Source organism: Balaenoptera physalus (genome assembly GCF_965194825.1).
Source record: "Balaenoptera physalus genome assembly, chromosome: 12".
In the NCBI taxonomy this organism is placed as follows: domain Eukaryota; kingdom Metazoa; phylum Chordata; class Mammalia; order Artiodactyla; family Balaenopteridae; genus Balaenoptera; species Balaenoptera physalus.
Genome location: NC_138897.1, coordinates 70,660,128 through 70,679,668, shown reverse-complemented (window position 1 = coordinate 70,679,668; position 19,541 = coordinate 70,660,128). Strand labels below are relative to the sequence as shown.

The following is a 19,541-nucleotide window of genomic DNA, read 5'->3' as shown; positions in this document are numbered from 1 at the left end:
CCAGACGCGCAGGCTCAGTAATTGTGGCTCACGGGCCCAGCTGCTCCGCGGCATGTGGGATCTTCCCAGACCAGGGCTCGAACCCATGTCCCCTGCATTGGCAGGCAGATTCTCAACCACTGCGCCACCAGGGAAGCCCCTGTCTGGTTTTTTAAGTTAAGATAAAGAGAGTTAGATCAGTCTCTGTTCTTTCATCACGGTTAGAAGCAAAAGCCTGTGAAGGTATGTAGAACTTTAGGGACTCATTTAAAAACTCAAGTTATTTCCTTCAAGCTGCCTTATCTTATATTACCTACCCCTCACTGGTTATTTTTTTCTCCCAGCAGAGTGGACAGAAATAGTAAGACAAAATACAATTTAAATTATGTTTTAAATCACTCATGGTCCCATCATCCTAGCTTGTTCTGTATATTGCCTCTTCTAGATAAATATTTTTAAGCTGCAGTCTGATGGTTTATTTTGAATCTCACCTTTAGTTAATACGATCTTCATACTTAGTTTAATGGCTGCACAGTGACCTGTTATATTAATATTCCATAATGTATTAATCCTTATGTTTGGCAATACAGGTTTTCTTCTTTTAGGTAGTTTTGCAGTAAATACCTTCAAATATTATCCCTATTCTTAAGGATGCTCAAAGGGAGAAAGGCAGGTGGGATGATGTTCTATTTATTTCAATCTGCAATGAGATTTAGCCTATATTGGGTATTTAGTAAATGTTTTTCAAATGATTGAGGAGGAGCATAACTTAAAGTTCAATTAGGTAAAGTTTTCAGTTACCTTTTTAGGAATATTTTTGTTCCATTGAGCATTCATTTTTATTTTTATGGGGGGTTAAAGTAGATAATTATGAAATGTTTATGTTTCCTTCTACTTGTTAAATTAAGCCCATATTTTCTACATGTTAATTGTAATTATGTCATCAATTTTGGAGGTATAATTTAGTGGAAGACCTTCTTCAGATAAACTTTTATGTTGGAATAATTTTAGGTTTACAGAAAAGTTGCCAAGATAGTGCAGAGGGTTCCCATAAGCCCCCACCCAGTTTCTGTTTTCCTTGATGTTAACATCTTACATTACTGTATGTGCTTATCAAAACTGAGAAACCAGCATTGGTATAAAGAAATTTCAGACTTTATTTGGAATTTGCTTTTCCACTGATTTTCTTTTTCTGTTCCAGAATCCAATCCAGGATACTACATGCATTTAGTTGTTATGTCTGCCTGTCTCTCTGTGACTGTTTTCTCACTTTTCTTTTCATGACTTAAAGAGTACTCGTCAAGTATTTTGTAGAATATCTCTCAACTTGGGTTTGTCTGATGTTCTTCTCACTATTAGCCTGGGGTTACAGGTTTGGGGAAAGAATATCACAGAGATCAGCTGCCTTTCTCGCCTCATCCTATCAGGAAGTCACAATGTCCAGGTGACGTCACTGGTCGTGGTAACTGATCGCCTGGTGGAGGTGCTATCTGCCAGGCTTCTCCACTGTAAAGTTACTGTCCTTCCCTTTTCACATTCTGTTCTTTTGAAGCAAGTCTCTAAGTTCAGCCTGCCCACAAGGTGTGCGGGCTGGGAGAGATTGAGTTCCACCTCCTGGAGGGGAGAGGATCTACACATATTACTCCAAGTTCTTCTGTTAGGAAGATTTGTCTCTTCTCCTCCACTGTTTGTTTCTCCCCTGTGAATTTGGTTACAGCTGCTAGAAAGAAGACAAATGATTTAGAATGTATAGTTCTGCCATTGAGGAATATATAGTCTAATTGAATGGAGAGCATTTGGACAGGACCAAGCTAGGAAACATGAGGTTTGTGAAGTAGGCACTACTTCTTGAGTTGCCTATGGCCACTTTCTCCAAAGCTGTGGCTCCACCATCGTTCCAAGTTGGCTAAGACGGCTCCTGCCTGGTGCACTGCCCTCCCCATTCCATTCCTTCAATAAACTACTACCTGAGAGAACTTCATAAAAATACTGCCATGCTTAAAATCCCTGCCTAACATCCTTTGGTGGCTCCCCAGGGTAAAATTGTAGATATTTAAACATGGCCTGGTTCCTGCTTAAGCCTCCGGCTTCAACCCCATCCGTGTCCCCTTGGGTCCCACTCTCTTGCCGCAGGTTCCTGCAGGCCTCTGTAGCTTTGCATGCACCTCTGCTTTGCCTGAAGTGTGTGCTGCCTTCTCACACCTGCCTAGTTTTTGGGAGTCTTCTCTTCACCCCACCTGGTCCGCCAGCCTTCGACCCACCCACTGCTTTCATAACAGCCTGTGCCTTTTGGTTGTTCCCTTGGATTTGCCAGTCATTCTCCTCCTCCTCGCCTTCTTTAAAAGTAGTCACCTGTGCTGCTTCCACTCCTGTCCCCACTCCCCTTCATTTACTGCCACCCAGGGTACCGTACACACATCAGCTGATTGCAGATTCACTGAATGCTTTCCAGTTGTTGTCAAGCATTCCTGTTTGGAACTCTTTATATCCTTGGCTTCTGAAACACCACTCTCTCCTGGTGCTTATAGGTGCTCCCTCACTCTCTAGCTGGTTCCTCCTCCTCTGTCTGCTCCTGAGTTCTGTCCTCAGACCTGTTTTCTCCACGTATCTCTCCTCAGTAGTGCAACCCTCTGTGGCTTCTGTTAAAAATTCCCATATCTTACTTCTAACCTTGTTCTCTCTCTTTAATGCTGCTAGAAGCGCAGAGCCATCCGAATCACCTGCAAGCCTCCTCAGGTCTTTAAATCAGGAAGTACAAGACTGTCATTGTCTTCCTCTACCCCCATCTTCATTTTGTCCCTCCCAAACCCAGGCCTGCCCCTCATGTTTTGTTTGCAAGGCCTGGGTCAGGAATACAAATGGAGCATCACATACCATATAAATCAAACTAAGAAACAGGAAATGTATTCTCCTCCCACCCCCACCCCCCCGCCCCAAGACAGATAAACTTTCTTAATGACCTGGAAGATCAGGTTCAAATTGAAAAATCTTGGGCTTTTTAGAGTTGGGTGTCAGCAGTTCGAGGAGAGCAGGCCTCCAGCATAGCCCTCTTCTCTTCCCAGCCAGTGCTGTGCCCCCCCAACCCCCATGAGCGGGAGCTTGTGGACCCCCAGCCCAACAGTCCACGCACCGTGTATACCCTGCAGATAGCTCCCCTTGGCCACCCCTTGTGGTACACACCCTGGAGGAGCATTCTGCTCGCTGCCTTGGGATTCTGGGGCTCCTGATGGCACATTCCCCAGACCCCATAATCACCACTGGGTGAGGAGGTGCCTGGTTGGGTGAGGGCTAGCTGTCCCCGTAGATGGCCTGATTGTTTTCCTCTCCACATGTTGCCTCTCGCCTTCTCTGTGCCCTTGATCCTCTTTCGAAAGCCGCTCATCTTTCAGGGTATGGTTTCTACAGGCCTCATCTTCTTTTAATCCTCTTTGTTGCCCTTATTTGGACTTAATCTACCCAGATTAATCTTCTGGGTAGAAGATCTTAATCTTCTCCTTGGGTTTCAGAAGTGCTTTACTGTGATAAAGGCAGTGCATGCTGTCTGTTCCTGTCTCCTTCCCTCACTAAATTGCCAGCTTTTTAAGAGCAGGATCACTGTTTGGTTTTGCCCCCAGTCCTAACATGAAGTCTTAGAAGTGGGAAGTGCTTGACAAGTGTGGCTTGAATCCGCCACAGCTCTGGCATCACCCTCCTGTTGTTGTGGTAACCCTGTCAAAACAGGAAATGAGGTTAGTTTAGCATGACTTGTTCATAATTGACTCATGCTGGTTCCCTTTTCTTCCCTAAGTGATCACAAAGCATCTGTTAAATAATCTACTCCAGAATTTTGTGGGCTTCTACTTCCACATTAACTGGTCAAATACAGTTCTGGAATCTCTGTTCCCACCCACCCTGGCCCTGGAATTCACCATGCATTTGGAGAGCCCTGGCTCCTTTTTTTAATTGCTCTCTGAAGAATTGCTTGATGAACAATATACCAGTGTACAGTTTAAGTTTTGACATATTATACACCCATTAAGCTATCAAAACAATTAGATAATGAACATTCATCGCCTCCAAAAGTTATCTAGCTTCCATTTCCATTTGTGTAATCCCTCCCTCCCAGCAGCCCCAGGTAAACCCTTCTGATGTGCTTTCTGTCCTCATAGACTAGTTTGCATTTTATATAAGTAGAGGTACTTTTCTTTTGGTCTGGCTTCACTCAGCATAATTATTTTGAGATTCATCTGTGTTGTATATATCAACAGTTTGTTTCCTTTTATTGCTGAATAGTAGGAATCTACGGTTTTAAGAATTGAGTGTGCTCACCTCTGGGCTTGATCTCCCATTCCCCACCATTTATGTATCTCAGGATAGAATTCATCTGGGACTTGAAGCTGCATTTATGTAAGATGACTGGGTGCTCTCAATAGCTTGAGCTCCTCAAGGGCACAGTAATAGTATAATCTTTGTATCCTGTTAGTATAACCAAATGGCTGGATAAAAAGTTTCCTCCTTTACTTAGGGTGTGTGTGTGTGTTTGTCTGCGCCCCTCTGTTTTATTTATTTAGTTACTTTAAATTTATTTATTATTTATTTTTGGTTGCATTGGGTCTTTGTTGCTGTGCGCAGGCTTTCTCTAGTTGCAGTGAGCGGGGGCTACTCTTCGTTGTGGTGCGCGGGCTTCTCATTGCAGTGGCTTCACTTGTTGTGGAGCGCGGGCTCTAGGTGCGCGGGCTTCAGTAGTTGTGGCACGCGGGCTCAGTAGTTGTGACTTGTGGGCTCTAGAGCGCAGGCTCAGTAGTTGTGGCGCACGGGCTTAGTTGCTCCGCGGCATGTGAGATCTTCCTGGACCAGGGCTCAAACCTGTGTCCCCTGCATTGGCAGGCGGGTTCTTAACCACTGCACCACCAGGGACGCCCTCTCTCTGTTTTAAATAACATACCCAGTTCCAATTTCATCATTGAGTGTCAGTCGATACAGTTGGAGGGGCACACTGACCATAAGCCCCTCTCCCCAAGCAGTCTTATTCTCAAAGGCAAGTTTATGCCCATGTTTGTTTGACTACCATGCTTCAGTAAAACTGGATATTTATTTATTTATTTTTAATTTTTAAAAATTTATTTATTTATGTTTGGCTGCGTTGGGTCTTCACTGCTGCGTGCGGGCCTTCTGTAGTTGGGGCAAGCGGGGGCTACTCTTCCGTTGCAGTGCGCAGGCTTCTCATTGCAGTGGCTTCTCTTGTTGCGGAGCACGGGCTCTAGGCATGCGGGCTTCAGGAGTTATGGCATGGGGGCTTAATAGCTGTGGCTCATGGGCTCTAGAGCGCAGGCTCAGTAGTTGTGGCGCACGGGCTTAGTTGCTCCGCAGCACGTGGAATCTTCCCGGACCAGGGCTCGAACCTGTTTCCCCTGCATTGGGAGGCGGATTCTTAACCACTGAGCCACCAGGGAAGCCCTGGATATTATAATGTTGAGTTTAAACCAATATTTTATAACTATTTTAACCTGTGTTCTCTTTTGTTGAACTCAGGCTCTAAAATCTGAATTACCAAAAAAGTTTTGATTTCTAATAGTATTTACTCCCAGTGTTGAATAAACTTGCTTGAACGACATATCCCTTTGCCTGTCTACCTAAAAATCAGTGGTTTAGGCCTTCTTGCAGCAAACCAAAGCAAAATAAGATTTGAGTAGTTATTCTTTTATTTAAGGAAATAGACGTCATTTCAAAGTGTTGGGGTACCCAAGTGCAATGTATAAATGGTGTGAGAAAACTGAAGCTGAGTGAGACAAGGTCCCTCCTACAGCATAGTTTTGTGGTAGAGTCAGACAAATGCAACAGTAATTCTCAGTATAAGTAGACTGATAGATACCATTATAGAAGCACAAACTTGAGAATAAACTTATTTTACTGTTTCCTGTTTCTAGCACTTACCCAGAGGAAACCAGAAGTAATGTCTTACTGCCCGTCCGTGTTCTTTCATTGCTTCGGTCAGTGGACCAGATGTTGATACTTGTTAATGTGAAAAGCTCTTACAGAAAAGATTCAATAGAATATTGTTCATAAAGATAGTAGTAATATTCAAGATTCAAATTCATCATAAAATTGAAGATAAAATTATTATTGCTTCTGCTTGGAATTCTATTAAGTCAGACCTTCAGGACAACTTGGAAAGAACTGGGCCCTATGTTATGGCTGTGAAGGTATTTTTTGAACAGTACTTTTTAGGTTTTGTTATAAGACTACCCAAACATCTTGGTTAAATTTCTTGGGGGGGTGGGGGAGGAGGAAGAAATAGTCATGTCATTTTGCACGTAAGACAGAGTTGTTGCAAGCAATCAATGCATCCTCCTGTCCCACCTTTTAATTGAAGTATAGTTGACTTACAATATTAGTTTCAGATGTATGGCATAGTGATTTAGTAATTTTACAGATTATGCTCCATTAGAAGTTACTACAAGATAATGGCTATAATTCCCTGTGCTATGCAGTATATCCTTATTGCTCTCTTGGGTCCATTTTTGTTCGGGTTGAAGATGTGGTTGATGGTCATTTGAACGTTTCTGCTGAGTCCGTGGAATGTGATACAACAGTAGGAAGTTGTTTTGGAGGCAGAAATGATTGCTCTCACCAGAATGCAGTTGCTGTTAAAAACAGTGGGAAAATGACATGTGTGTGTCATACACCCTTGTTCCTGGATTTATGAAAATGGGCATCTGTACAGTTCCCAGGGCCAGGCCCTCTGTTAGTTTTGAGATTCTGTGTGTGCTGCGTTTTGCCAGCCGCATCCTCCCTAGCTTAAGGCCTCTTTGTGGGTTATACACATGCTTCCTTCGTGTGTATGAAACAAGTATTTGCCTAGAGTACTAATCATTTAATACTTTACCGCCTTGTTCTGAGAACTGTTTTTAATGCCGTCTCCCCTCCTCCCCTCCTTTTTTATTTATTTTTTTAGCTCTGCTTATGATAATGTCAACAAAGTTCGAGTAGCTATCAAGAAAATCAGCCCTTTTGAGCACCAGACCTACTGCCAGAGAACCCTGAGGGAGATAAAAATCTTACTGCGCTTCAGACATGAGAACATCATTGGAATCAATGATATTATTCGAGCACCAACCATCGAGCAGATGAAAGATGTGTATCCTTTTCAGGCAGCTGCTCCACTGCTCCGTCACCTGGTTGAGTAATGTAACGGGACGTGTCCTGCACTTACAGGGGTGGAGGAAAAGTAATAAAACACATTTAGGGGGAAACTGTACTTTGCTTGTCATTTACTGTAATACTTGAATCATTTACATTTTTTTCTCTGATTCATTTTTTCATTTGTCAGTAACTGATTTTAGTATCTTTTTGGCAAATCCAATATTTTCTGTCAGTTTCAGTAAAGATTTCCTTTAAGTGTAGTTGTGGAAAATTTTGGAGAACACCTTTTCCAGTCATGTGTTTGCCACTCAAGGTATGGTTTGTTATGATGGTGAAAAGGAAAGAGCAATCGACTGTGGAAGAGGGTGCCCTGTACGGACCTGGTCAGGTCCAGACTGTCCTGATCTTAGCACCATTTCACATCTGGGTCCAGTTTTCTCGTTTTTAAAACTGGCGTGCTCGCCCTCATGATCTTCAAGGCTGGCTCAGCTCTGAAGTTGTGTGATTAACTATGACCAACATTTAGAAATCTGGACTAAGCAAGTAAAGGCTTGGGTAAAGGAGGCTGCCTGGCTAAAGACTATGTTTGAAAGGTAGAAGTGTGAAGTGTGCTGAGGAGGACCTGATGGGAGAAGGTTCCGGTTCTGGCCACAGCAGTGTTCCCACCAGTTTGCCCACTTTGCATTCTGCCCCTCCAGGGAGAGGCAGCTCACTGTCTCCAGGCAGCCTTTCCATTTTTATTTTATTTATTTTTACTTTTATTATTATTATTTTTTTTAGCCTTTCCATTTTTAGACAGCTCTGTCACTAAGTTCTGGTGATATTTTAAGTGAACTGCCTCCTCCTGCCACCTGTTGTCCTGCTTTACCTTTTGCCTTGAAAATCACATCTCTGTCAGATGACAAGTTTTCCAGTCATGTTTCCTTCAAATCCTGTACCATGTCTCATCTAGCATGAATCTGTAGATGTGTAATATTTACACAGAAATGAATGAAAGAAATGCAAAAACACTGATGAAATAATATCGTGGTGAAGTTAAAACCTAGAGGCTTTTTAAATTTATTTTCTGTGGGATTGAAGTTAGCCATAACTAAAATTCTAGATGCTGAGATACACGGATAGGCAGGAAAACAAGAGGAGCTCAACCAGGACAGGCCCCTTCCTAGCACAACTTCCAACAGTCTTACTTACTTATTTATACTCTTAACCTTAATTGAAGAGTGAAGCAAATAGACTGAGGGTTGAGTTTAGTAGGAAATGTGTTCTAGGCCTGTGTTTCCAAAAGTTTTATGGTTGATTTTTGTGCAGAAGGAGGGGGACAAGAAGGGAGGTAAAAGAACAGTGACGTTTTGAGTCGTTGCTAGGCCAGAGAGGAGGGAGTGCTTGGTGCTGGCCCCCACCCTCCCCCAGCCCTTCCCAACAACCCCAGAGGGTGTCTGTTGATGGTGGACAGCTTGGAGACCAGGACTCGTCCACACGACCCGCGTCAGGTCTCTGTTAGCTCATCACTGTGCACATCAGACAGGAGTGGTGCCTGCTGTCTCACAGGACCTAAGAAGGAGTTCACGACTTTCCGCTTCCTTCTGTTGAAGTGTACCAAGTTTTCATCAGGTTCTCATTTCCCTCCTGAGCCTCATGATGTAACAATGGACCCTTTGGGTTCATTTTGTTTTCAGTGCTTTGCTAAGTGTGACCAGCTATTTTGGTGTGTTACCTTAACCTTTCCAAACAGATATATAGTACAGGACCTCATGGAAACAGATCTCTACAAGCTCTTGAAGACGCAACACCTCAGCAACGACCATATCTGCTATTTTCTTTACCAGATCCTCAGAGGGTTAAAATATATCCATTCAGCTAACGTGCTGCACCGTGACCTCAAACCTTCCAACCTGCTGCTCAACACCACCTGCGATCTCAAGGTCAGCTTGGTTATTTACTCTTAGGGTGATATCTGTTGAAAAACTCGTGTTACTGGGGCATAGTTATATTTATTGTTATTCAGATTTAGAATTATACCAGAAATACGTGAAAACATTTATGGCAAAAAAAAATGCAAGTAAAGAGTGCTAGTTCTCTTTTTCTTCTGCATCCCATTGCTCCTCCTTCTCCAGAGGTAACCACTATAACAAATTGGTGTATTTTCATCCAAAGTTTTTTCTATGCTCTTACATACACATGTACTTTTTTACTTATATATGTAAATAGGATTATGTGTCCATTAAAAGATCTATTTCGTTGGTCACCTTTTTCTTTGATAAATTTTATACAGTAAACACTCAGAAAACAGCAGAAAAGTTGACCTTAATGATTTCGATTCCTAAATAATGCATTCCCAATAAATAGGAAAACCCTAGATCCTTTATAGTCCTTAGAGTTCTCTTAAAAATGGGCAGCATTTATATATATTTCTATTTTAATACGTGGCAGAGCTAAACAAGGAAGGAGGGCTACAGCTGTCTCCAGTATGATGAAGGGAATGTGGATTCAGTCTAGTAAAAATGCATGTGAATTTAAGAAGATCTGGATGAATGAAATGACATCCCATGTTCATGGATTGGAAGGCTTAATATTGTTAAGATGGCAGTACTTCCCAGTTTGATCTACAGGTTTAATGCAGTCCATATCAGAGTCCCAGGTGGCTTTTTTTGCAGAAATGGGCAGGCTGATCCTCAAATGCATATAGAAATTCAAGAGACCCAGAATAGCCAAAACAATCTTATGAAAGAGCAAAGTTAGAGGACTCACACTTCCTGATTTCAAAACTTATTACAAAGCTATAGTAATCAAGACATTGTGATACTGGCATAAGAGTAGGCATATAGCTCACTGGAGTAGAATTGAGTCAATAAATAAACCCATATGTTTTTGGTTTTTTTTTTTATTCATTCATTCACGTATTCATTTATTTTTGGATGCGTTTGATCTTTGTTGCTGCGCACGGGCTTTCTGTAGTTGTGGCAAGTGAGGACTACTCTTCATTGCAGTGTGCGGGCTTCTCACTGCAGTGGCTTGTCTTGTTGCAGAGCACAGGGTCTAGGTGCACGGGCTTCAGTAGTTGTGGCATGTGGGCTCAGTAGTTGTGGCTTGCGGGCTCAGTAGTTGTGGCTTGCGGGCTGTAGAGCACAGGCTCAGTAGTTGTAGCACACAGGCTTAGTTGCTTCACCGCATGTGGGATCTTCCCGGACCAGGGCTCAAACTCGTGTCCCCTGCATTGGCAGGCGGATTCTTAACCACTGCGCCACCAGGGAAGCCCCAACCCATATGTTTATGATCAACTGATTTTTGACAAGAGTGCCAGGATCATTGACTGGGGAAAGAATAGTCTTTTCACCAAAGTGGTGCTGGGACAATTGGATAGCCACATGCAAAAAAAAATGAGTTTGGGCCCCTCCCTGCCTTGTACTATGTACAAAAATTAACTCAAAATGGAGTAGAGATCTAAGTTTAAAGGCTGAAACTAGAATGCACTTAAAAAACACGGGATTAAATTCTTGCAAACTTGTGTTAGGCAGACTTCTTAGACATGACACCAAAAACACAAGCAACAACATTTTTTTTTTTAATAATGGATTTCAGGGAGCTCCCTGGTGGCCTAGTGGTTAGAACTCGGTGCTTTCACTGCTGTGGCCTGAGTTCAATCCCTGGTTGGGGAACTGAGATCCTGCAAGCTGCGTGGCGTGGCGTGGCGTGGCATGGTGTGGCATAGCCAAAAAAAAAAAAAAAAGTAAATCATCAAGAGAGTGAAAAGACAACCCACAGAATGAGAGAAAATATTTATAAATCATATATGTGATACGAGATTTATATCTAGAATATATGAAAAACTCTTACAGCTTAACAACTAAAAGATAAATGGCACAATTTAAAAGTGGGCAAAGAATCTGAAAAGACCAAGGATCTAAAGAAGGTATACAAACAACCAATAAGTTCATGAAAGGATGCTTGACATCATTAGTCAGTGGGGAAATGCAAATCAAAACCACAGTGAGATACCACTTCACACACACTAGGATGATATAATCAGATAAGTGTCAGCAAGAATTCGGCCCCAGGTGTATACCTGAGTGGAATGAAAACATGCATCTGCACACAGACAAATACAGAAATATTCATAGTGGCGTAATAGCCCAAAGGCGGAAATAATTCAGATGTCCAAATGACGATGGATAAATAGAATGTGGTGGATGCATACAGTGTAATAAAAAGGAATGAAGTACTGATATGTGCTACAATATGGATGCATCTTTTTTTTTAATGGATTTTAATGAGTTATTTATGTTTTATTTTTGGCTGCATTGGGTCTTCATTGCTGCACGCGGGCTTTCTCTAGTTGCGGCTAGCGGGGGCTACTCTTTGTTGCGGTACGCGGGCTTCTCATTGTGGTGGCTTCTCTTGTTGTGGAGCGTGGGCTCTAGGCACACAGGCTTCAGTAGTTGTGGCACATGGGCTCAGTCGTTGTGGCTCGCGGGCTCTAGAGCGCAGGTTCAGTAGTTGTGGCGCACGGGCTTAGTTGCTCCACGGCATGTGGGATCTTCCCGGACCAGGGCTCGAACCTGTGTCTCCTGCATTGGCAGGCGGATTCTTAACAGCTGCGCCACCAGGGAAGCCCAATATGGATGCATCTTGCAAACATTATTAAGTATGTGAGTGAAAGAAACCAGTCATAAAAGATCATATATTGTAGAATAGACGTGTCTGTAAAGATAGACGGTAGATTAGCAGCTGCTGTGGGCTGGTGGGATTGGGGAGGCATTGGGAGAGACTGCTGATGGGCACGAGGTTTCTTTTCGAGGTTATAAAAACATTCTAAAATTGGATAGTGGTATTGGTCTTATAGCCCTGTGATATAATACCAAAAACCATTGAACTGCACACTTTAAACGGGAGAATTGTGTAGTATATGAATTATATCTAAATAAATTTGTTTGAAAAGTACGTATAGATGTATAGCAGTGATCATTTCGTGGACTTCACTTCCACAGACGTTCCTGTGGGAAGCAGTGTAAGGTATACCTGGCAAGGGTGGTGAGTGTCTGTCCCTGCAGTCTGAAAACTGATAGGTCAGGAGTCTGATAAGCAATAGATGATTGCAGTACTGTCTACTGTAACACACACAAAGGAGAGAGGTGAGTTGGTTCTGGCCAGGCTGTGAGGCATCAGGAAGGAGGATTGTCGTGCTGTCCCTCTCAGCATGTCAGGCTTGCAGTGGGCGAGTGGCTGTGTTGGGCGCAGGCAGAAGGAACAACAGAAATATAGTAAGAATAAGAAGTAAGGGACGAGTGCACCAACACTGAGGCCTGCTCTGTGTGGCTGCAGCTTTGGTGATCACTGAAGTGTTGATCATGGAGAGCCTTCTGGAACTATTTAAAAAGGCAGTGGGTCCTGTCATCAGGTGGTCATCTTATCCGCTGTCATTGGGTGTTTAAAGCAGGGTGGCAGATGTCCTGTGAGACATTGTGAGGGACAGCTTCCTGCATCAGATATGACTCAGTTGGACTCTGTCACCTCTTAGGATCCTTCTGAGTTAAATTCATGACTTCCTACATGGGGTGTAGCCAGATCCCTGTGCATGGATCTGTGCAAATGAGAGCCAGGTTGGCACACAAGGAATGGCCGTACTTTGTCGGCTCTTAGTGATTTTCTTGAAAAATCATAGTGAATATTTTTGTGTATCCTAGTGCTTTTTTTTTTCTTTCTGTTTCTTATCACAGTCCTTTTATGGCAGATTGCTTTTGTTTTTTTTGGAGAGCCATTGTTAATATTTTAAGTATGTAATATTTCTGGGAAAAGTTGACTTTTACTTTGGCTTGAAAATGCTTGTCCTTAAGAAGAAGCACAGAACTAGACTACTTTGTCTGTTGTCTCTTCACTGTTTGTGGACTTGTCTTCACCTCGGGCCATTTTATTCACTGCTCACCAAAATGGACACCCACACTGACACATATGTGTTGTTGGCCGTCTGCACAATCCAGGCATTGTTTTCAAAACCCAATTTAACACACACTCAGAAACACAATAGGATGTTTTAGATATTTACAACAGTACAATTCACCCACGTTTAAAAATGTCCATGTGGGGTGTGCATCATCCACATGGGCATGAATATTCAGGAGAGACTCTCATTCCAGAGATGAGTGTGGTGTGTCACCGAGTCACCGATTTGCCGTGGGAGCATGTCCAACAGCCAGGGCAGGTGCACGTGGGAGGGTGGAGATCTGGACTCACCGAATGCCCATCACATCCTCAGACCTTGGGGTGACCGTGATGCTGTCCCACAAGCCCTGTACCTAGAAAGTTTGTGATCGGTGGCCTTACTGACTTGTTATTTGGTCCTTTTTGAATTTTCAAGTAGGTAATGATGTCACTTCTTCCTTTTTCCGTTAGCTTCTGTGTTACTAAGTATTTTCTAGTCTTGAGCCCTCAGGATATCAACTCTTCTCAGTGTCTTAGACCTTTAGTTTTTGGCTCTATAAACATGCTTTGTACTTGTTACCTGAAGCCCAGAGACCCAGCAGACACCAGCCTCTCAGGGCCCTCCTGGGACCCTCTCCTTGTAGACTTCCTCTTTATTTCTCAGGGCTGCAGAAAAGCAAGGGTTGTAGACCCTATTTCGAGATTCTGCTCGCATATTTTTAGTGAAACTGCCAGGGGAGTGTGGTCTCCAGCAGTCCGTGTCCTCGCCGTTTGCATACTGAGCCCCCAGCAGCCCCAGGAGGAGTTCCGGGCTGCTAGGCTCACAGCACGTGTGGTTCTGGGTGTGCGTGGGAAGGAGGACTTTGAAAGATACAAAATGAAACGTTTTTGGAGCTGGCTTTTGTTTTATGAGAATTTGAATTTACTCGGCCCAAAAAGTAGCCAAGTAGGAGTGATAGGTCATATTTCTTGTACTGTATCCTGGTTGTCTACCTTCCTTCTTATGGAATTGTAATGAATTTTACTGCTTTTTTATTTTGAAGCCTTGGCAGTTTTTTGGTTAATGCTGTATTAGCTTTTAGTGTTGTAGTGTTAAAGGAACCTTTAAAAATCACATGAGCTTTCCATTGATGACCATGAATGGAGTTGTGAAATCCTTTTATTTATTTGGCTGTGCCGGGTGTTAGTTGCAGCACACGAGATCTTTGTCATGTGCGGGATCTTTAGTTGCAGCATACGGGATCTAGTTCCCGGACCAGGGATCGAACCCGGGCCCCCTGCATTGGGAGTGTGGAGTCTTAGCCACTGGACCACCAGGGAAGTCCCAAGTTGTGCAATCTTGTAGAGGTCTAAACCCTACATCACCCTCTTTATTTTTTAAATTATAATCAAAAATTTTGAGAACCTGCTGGTTCTATGCCTTATACTAGGAGTGGAGGATACAAGTAATGAAACATGATCCTCCTTATACCAACTCACTATTCTGAAAATTGGTAACTAAAGGGAAAGGATTAAACATTTTCCCTGTCTTCCCAGTGAGATCTGGGCATCAGGGTAAGAAAATAGCCCCAATTGATGAATGATGGCTCTTCCTTAAAATAAATGCCAGCTAATAAATGCGCAAGGAATAATAAAATTAGAGAAGTCGCCATTTTGCAACCTCCAGTGATGTAATTGATTTGTGCAATATAATCCCTGGACCCTCTGCTCAGATGCCAGTCCCCTGGGTGGGCTGCCACCGCCTCCCCACGTGGACTCCCTGTTCACCTCGGACCTAGACCGTGTCCTGGTCTGAAGCCCTCTCTCAAGCCCACTGGGCTGCTGCAGTTCCTCCCAGCCCACAGCGACCCTCAGACCACAGGACCTACCCCTTCTGATGGCTTCCAGACAGGAGGAGCGACTGCCGCTTTAGTTCTTGTTTAAAGAAGGAGCTGTACTGCAGCGTTCTGCGTGGGGAAGGAATGCTGCTAATTCTAAAACTTTTCCTTCTTCATCTTGCCACTCTGAACAATGCAGTTTTTTTTTTAACATTATTGTTTAAGTATTAATGTAAGATTTTACGTTAATGGTAATGCTGTACCCTGGTTTTTACTTTTAAGAGATAATCAGTAGTTCAGATACTGTGAAAAGTGGTCAGTACTAGAGTCTCTGCCAGTTAATCCACCCGAGTTGCTATGCTTCCTATAAACATTTGAAATAAGGCATTTATTACCTGATGTTGAAAGCCCACTCCACTTAGAGATAAAAAGTTAGTTGAGTATTGCCTTTTTCTAGGGCTTATATTCCAGCTGTGGGGATGGGCATATATCCAGCTAACTGTCATGGATTGTGGGTATGTGCTTACATATAATACACGTCAAACAAAGTATTAGCAGAGTTCAGAAAAGTGAGCCATTCGTGGGATTTGTGTTGGTTCCTGGGAAACCTCTCAGAAGAGGTCACTTTTATGCTGGTATTTAGGGTCAGGCAATGGTGAGCATCAGGTCCTCAACTGAGAGGGCGTCGCGGAGTCAGGAAGGGCATGGAACTGTCGGTAGGAGCAGATGTGGCACAGAGGTGGTGGTGGGAGACACCCGAGCAGACAGTGTGTGGAGGGTCTTTGCTTAAAGAATTTGGGCTTTATTTACTAGGCAGAGGGGATTGGTTAAAAGATTTTTGAGCCAGAAAGGTGATTTATGTTTTAGAAATAACACTCAGGAATTTCGAGGAGGAATCAGATTGCAGTCAGGTAAAGCGAGTCTCCCTAATTCCAGACAGACTAAGGCCCTGTCCCTCACACACTCGCAGTCAGTTGCTCTGGTTTCCCAAAGTTTTCCCATGGCTGGCATCTCTTCAGTGTTCCAGTGTCACTGCACGTGGGTCCTCCTCAGAGAGGGCTGCTCCGTCTTAAGCACCCTGTCCGGCACCGCTGTGTTAGCTGTGTCTTGCTCTGTAACAATCACCTCAAAATGTAGTGGCCTTCCAAAGAAGAAGAAATTGAGGATAAAAAGACCAAGTGAAGGCAGAACGCAGGGAGTTTTTTGGGCGGTGAAACTATTTCTGTATGACAGTGTACTGGTGGATACATGTCATTACATACTTGTCAAAACTCATAGAACGTACAACACCGAGAGTGAACCTGAAGGTAAACTATGGACTTCGGGTGATAATGATGTGTCAGTGTAGGTTCCTCGACTGTAACAGACGTCCCGCTCTGGTGCAGGATGTTGATAGTGGGGGAGGCTGTGCCTGGCAGGGGAGGCAGGTGTACATGGGGAACTCTTTGTAGTTTCTGCTGAATTTTGCTGTGAACCCAAAATGGCCCTAGAAAAAGAAAATCTGTTATTAAAAAAAAAAGTGTAGTGGCCTTAAACAACAAGAATCATGTTTGAGCTCATAGTTGCTGCAGGTGAGGAGTTCAGTCAGGGTGCAGTGGTGGGCGGTGACTGGTCTCTGCTCCAGCCTCTGGGCCTCGGCTAGAAGATATGGGGGTGGAGGCTCAAGTCATCTCCCACAGGGCCTGGCAGTTGATGCCAAGGAACAGCCACGTGTAGCCCACGTGGCCTGGTGTCCTCACAATGTGGGCAGAGGGTTCTAAGGACCCCAGTGGAGAGAGCCAGGTAGAAGCCACATTGCATTTTATGATTTCGCCTCGGAAGTCTCACAGCATCACTTCCACTATATTCTCTTGGTTTAGGCAGTTACAAAGGTTTGGCCAGATTCAAGAGAAGGGAAGATAGATCCTGCCCTCTTGATACAAATTCAGCCAAAGAGCTTGAAACAGGAGCGTGGGTAAGGGTTATGTTGGTGTGACCCTCTTTAGAAAGTCCAGTCTGCCACAGCTGTGTTTAAAGTTGCTCACACCACTTATCCTGTCTTTGTAGATGTTTAAGAATCTCATCAAGCCTCCCAAAGTGTGGCTTCTGTTTCTTTGTCCACGCTCCCAGAGGTGTGTGGAGACGTCAGCCTCGGTACTTGGCCTCACTGAGCTGGGAATTTCCTATATGCTGTTTTTTTTTTCATCTGGGATTTGTTTTGTGGTTCCACTGACCCACAAAAAGCTGTGGATCAAGTCTGGACCCATCCACGCTGTGTGGGGCTGAGTGTAGTAGAGGGCGGTGAAGGATCTGGGATCCTGGTCAGGGGCTTGCGGTGCTTTTACTCTGCTGCTGAGATGCAGTATTTCTCCTCTGAGTGCACGACTCAGAGTATGGCTTCAAGTGTCCATTTACATGCAGAAGGCAGACGAAGTGCTGAGCTTAGATTGAACTTGAATCAGAGGATGAGGTGTTAGCCCTGAAAAAAGAGAAACTGTGGGCTGTACTGAAAGTTGAAGCCACACGGAATTGACGTGAATTGGTGGTAGTCCTGTGTGGCAAATGGTGACTTCTGGATGGCTTAGAGGACCCACCTTTGCGTGTAAGGAGAAATCGCTCCTCTCTTGCTTCCTGAGCTGGAATCACACCTGCAGGGATTGTACTGCTAGTGAACTGAGTATTCCTGCAGTTTGTTTCACAGGACTTGGTAGAATAGGCTCTAAGGAAACAGATAGGGTGCAGGTATGTCAAAAGCCTCAAGATCAGTCAAGCTGAGGTTAGAGCTTACCACGGTCCCCCTGTAAAACTTATGGCCGTCCGTCAGCCCGATCCTCTGACAGGCCCTGGACTGTCGAGGGTGCGATGGCATCAGCAAGCTGGCCGGCTCGAGAGGTGAGGCTGGTGCTAGGGGGCGCAGGGTGGTGATGGAGGCCAAGAGGGGACTGTCAGCTGCGAGAGGGCCCAGACAGCCTCACCATGCAGCTTTGTTAGGGTGCGCTTAGAGCGTAGCCTGTGGAAGAGCGACTGGGGAAGCAGATGTGACATTGGCTCCTTTTGAAGATGCAGTGACAGTATGTCAAAAGATGGAAATTGGGCCACACAGATACATCACTTCTCTTGAATCCTGCGGTCGAAGCAAGCAGCAGGGCCTGTGGGGTCAAGAGGTGCCACATGGGGATGCCAGTGTCCAAGGCTAGAGGGAGACACTGGTGAGGTGGACGGGAGCGTTCAGAATCTTTCTGAATTGTCGAGAACTTCAACTATGGGATCTCTGAGCAGAGGTTGATGTCCATTTACGTCTCATGAGTATCTCTGAGGTGTGTCCCTTCCTCCTTATCCTATTTTTATGGCCTGAGCTCAGACCCTTATCGCTTCTTAGGTGAATTAAAACAATAAGCCTCCAAAGTGATCTCTGTCTCCCAGGCTGCCTTCTGCTAGACTCTGGCCTGTCTTTGTTAACATCTCTCTCTCTTTCTCGGGTTAGTTCCCCAGGAGCTAGGAATTAAAATATCCTGCAATTGTACGGGACTAAATATGTTATAGTTACTTTCCTTATACATTGGAGCTGGAGCAGCGCCAAAACGTTGAATGGCGAAAGGCCAGCAAGTACTTTGTGAGTCAGGGGAAATTAGAAGCTGGGTGTTTGTTTTTTAAAAAAGATTCATCTTCAGTATGTGAAATATCTTTTAAAGCTTTGGGAGTGGGTTTGGCTACGTGGAGGGGGAAGGAGGTAGGAAGAGCAGGTGGAGGACCAGCAGGAGGTCAGGTCTGCGGAGAGAGGGTGAGTGCGGGAGAGGAGCTGATCCCATGGTGACCACCCCCGAGCGTCAGCAGGAGAGGTCTGGTTTGGGTGACCTTATTTTCCGAGCAGAACAGTTTTTGTCAAGTGGCCTAAGCAAGGTTACTGTGGGATAAGCAGATAATGAGAGGTGAGGATACCTCTGAAGATGTGTTCTGTTCAAGACTCCTCCAGCCTGTTCCTGTCTGATGCACGGCAGCTGCCTTTCAGATTGTGACGATTAGGTAAGAGTGAGTGTGTAGAATTCCAAGAAGTATCTGCCACATAGGAATGGTAGCAGTTACTTGTCATCATTACTGCTGTTGTCTTTTTTGTGTTTATGATGCTTTGATGTTAAATAGGTTAGAATCTCTAAGAACGTGTCCTGTTTTTTTCTCTCTTAGATCTGTGACTTTGGCTTGGCCCGTGTTGCAGATCCGGACCATGATCACACAGGGTTCCTGACGGAGTACGTTGCCACACGTTGGTACAGGGCTCCGGAAATTATGTTGAATTCCAAGGTAAGGACCAAGTTTGCATAAAAAGAAAACCAAGAGGTAAAAGAACTTTGGACATGAGTTGCAGTAAGCCTCCCACTCAGTAAGTCTCTTTCCAACTGGGTTGAGGCCTGGCCTGTCTGGCCAGAACCAAGGTATGTCTTTGTCTCCCATTCAACACTGAACTTCTGGGCCCTCGGCTGGGGTAGTGCTGATGTGTTATAGAGTTGGAGGGCCCGCCTCCCTGGTCACTGGTACAGTGAATGGTCTGTGTCCCACCCCCTGGTCAGCTCTCCTGCAGTCCTACCTGGGGCAGCTTTCACTCCTGCGGCTGCCACTGCCAGGGGCAGGCTGGCTCTGTGTCAGAGATGAGCTCTGTATACGGTGTGTGTTTCTGTGAATGCGGACCAGAGCTTTTCTGTAAAGGTCAGACATACCTGATAATGAAGAATG

At 44.4% G+C, this 19,541-nt stretch overlaps 1 protein-coding gene across 1 annotated transcript in view; it reads left to right on the top strand.

Moving 5' to 3' along the window:
- Positions 1-19,541, top strand: part of MAPK1 (mitogen-activated protein kinase 1) — an 87,114-nt gene that overhangs the window by 43,079 nt on the left and 24,494 nt on the right. Inside the window, exons 2-4 of the mRNA XM_082417874.1 lie at positions 6,914-7,096; positions 8,834-9,023; positions 18,996-19,112. Coding sequence (XP_082274000.1) covers positions 6,914-7,096; positions 8,834-9,023; positions 18,996-19,112 — 490 coding nt within the window. The remainder of the gene's footprint in view (positions 1-6,913; positions 7,097-8,833; positions 9,024-18,995; positions 19,113-19,541) is intronic.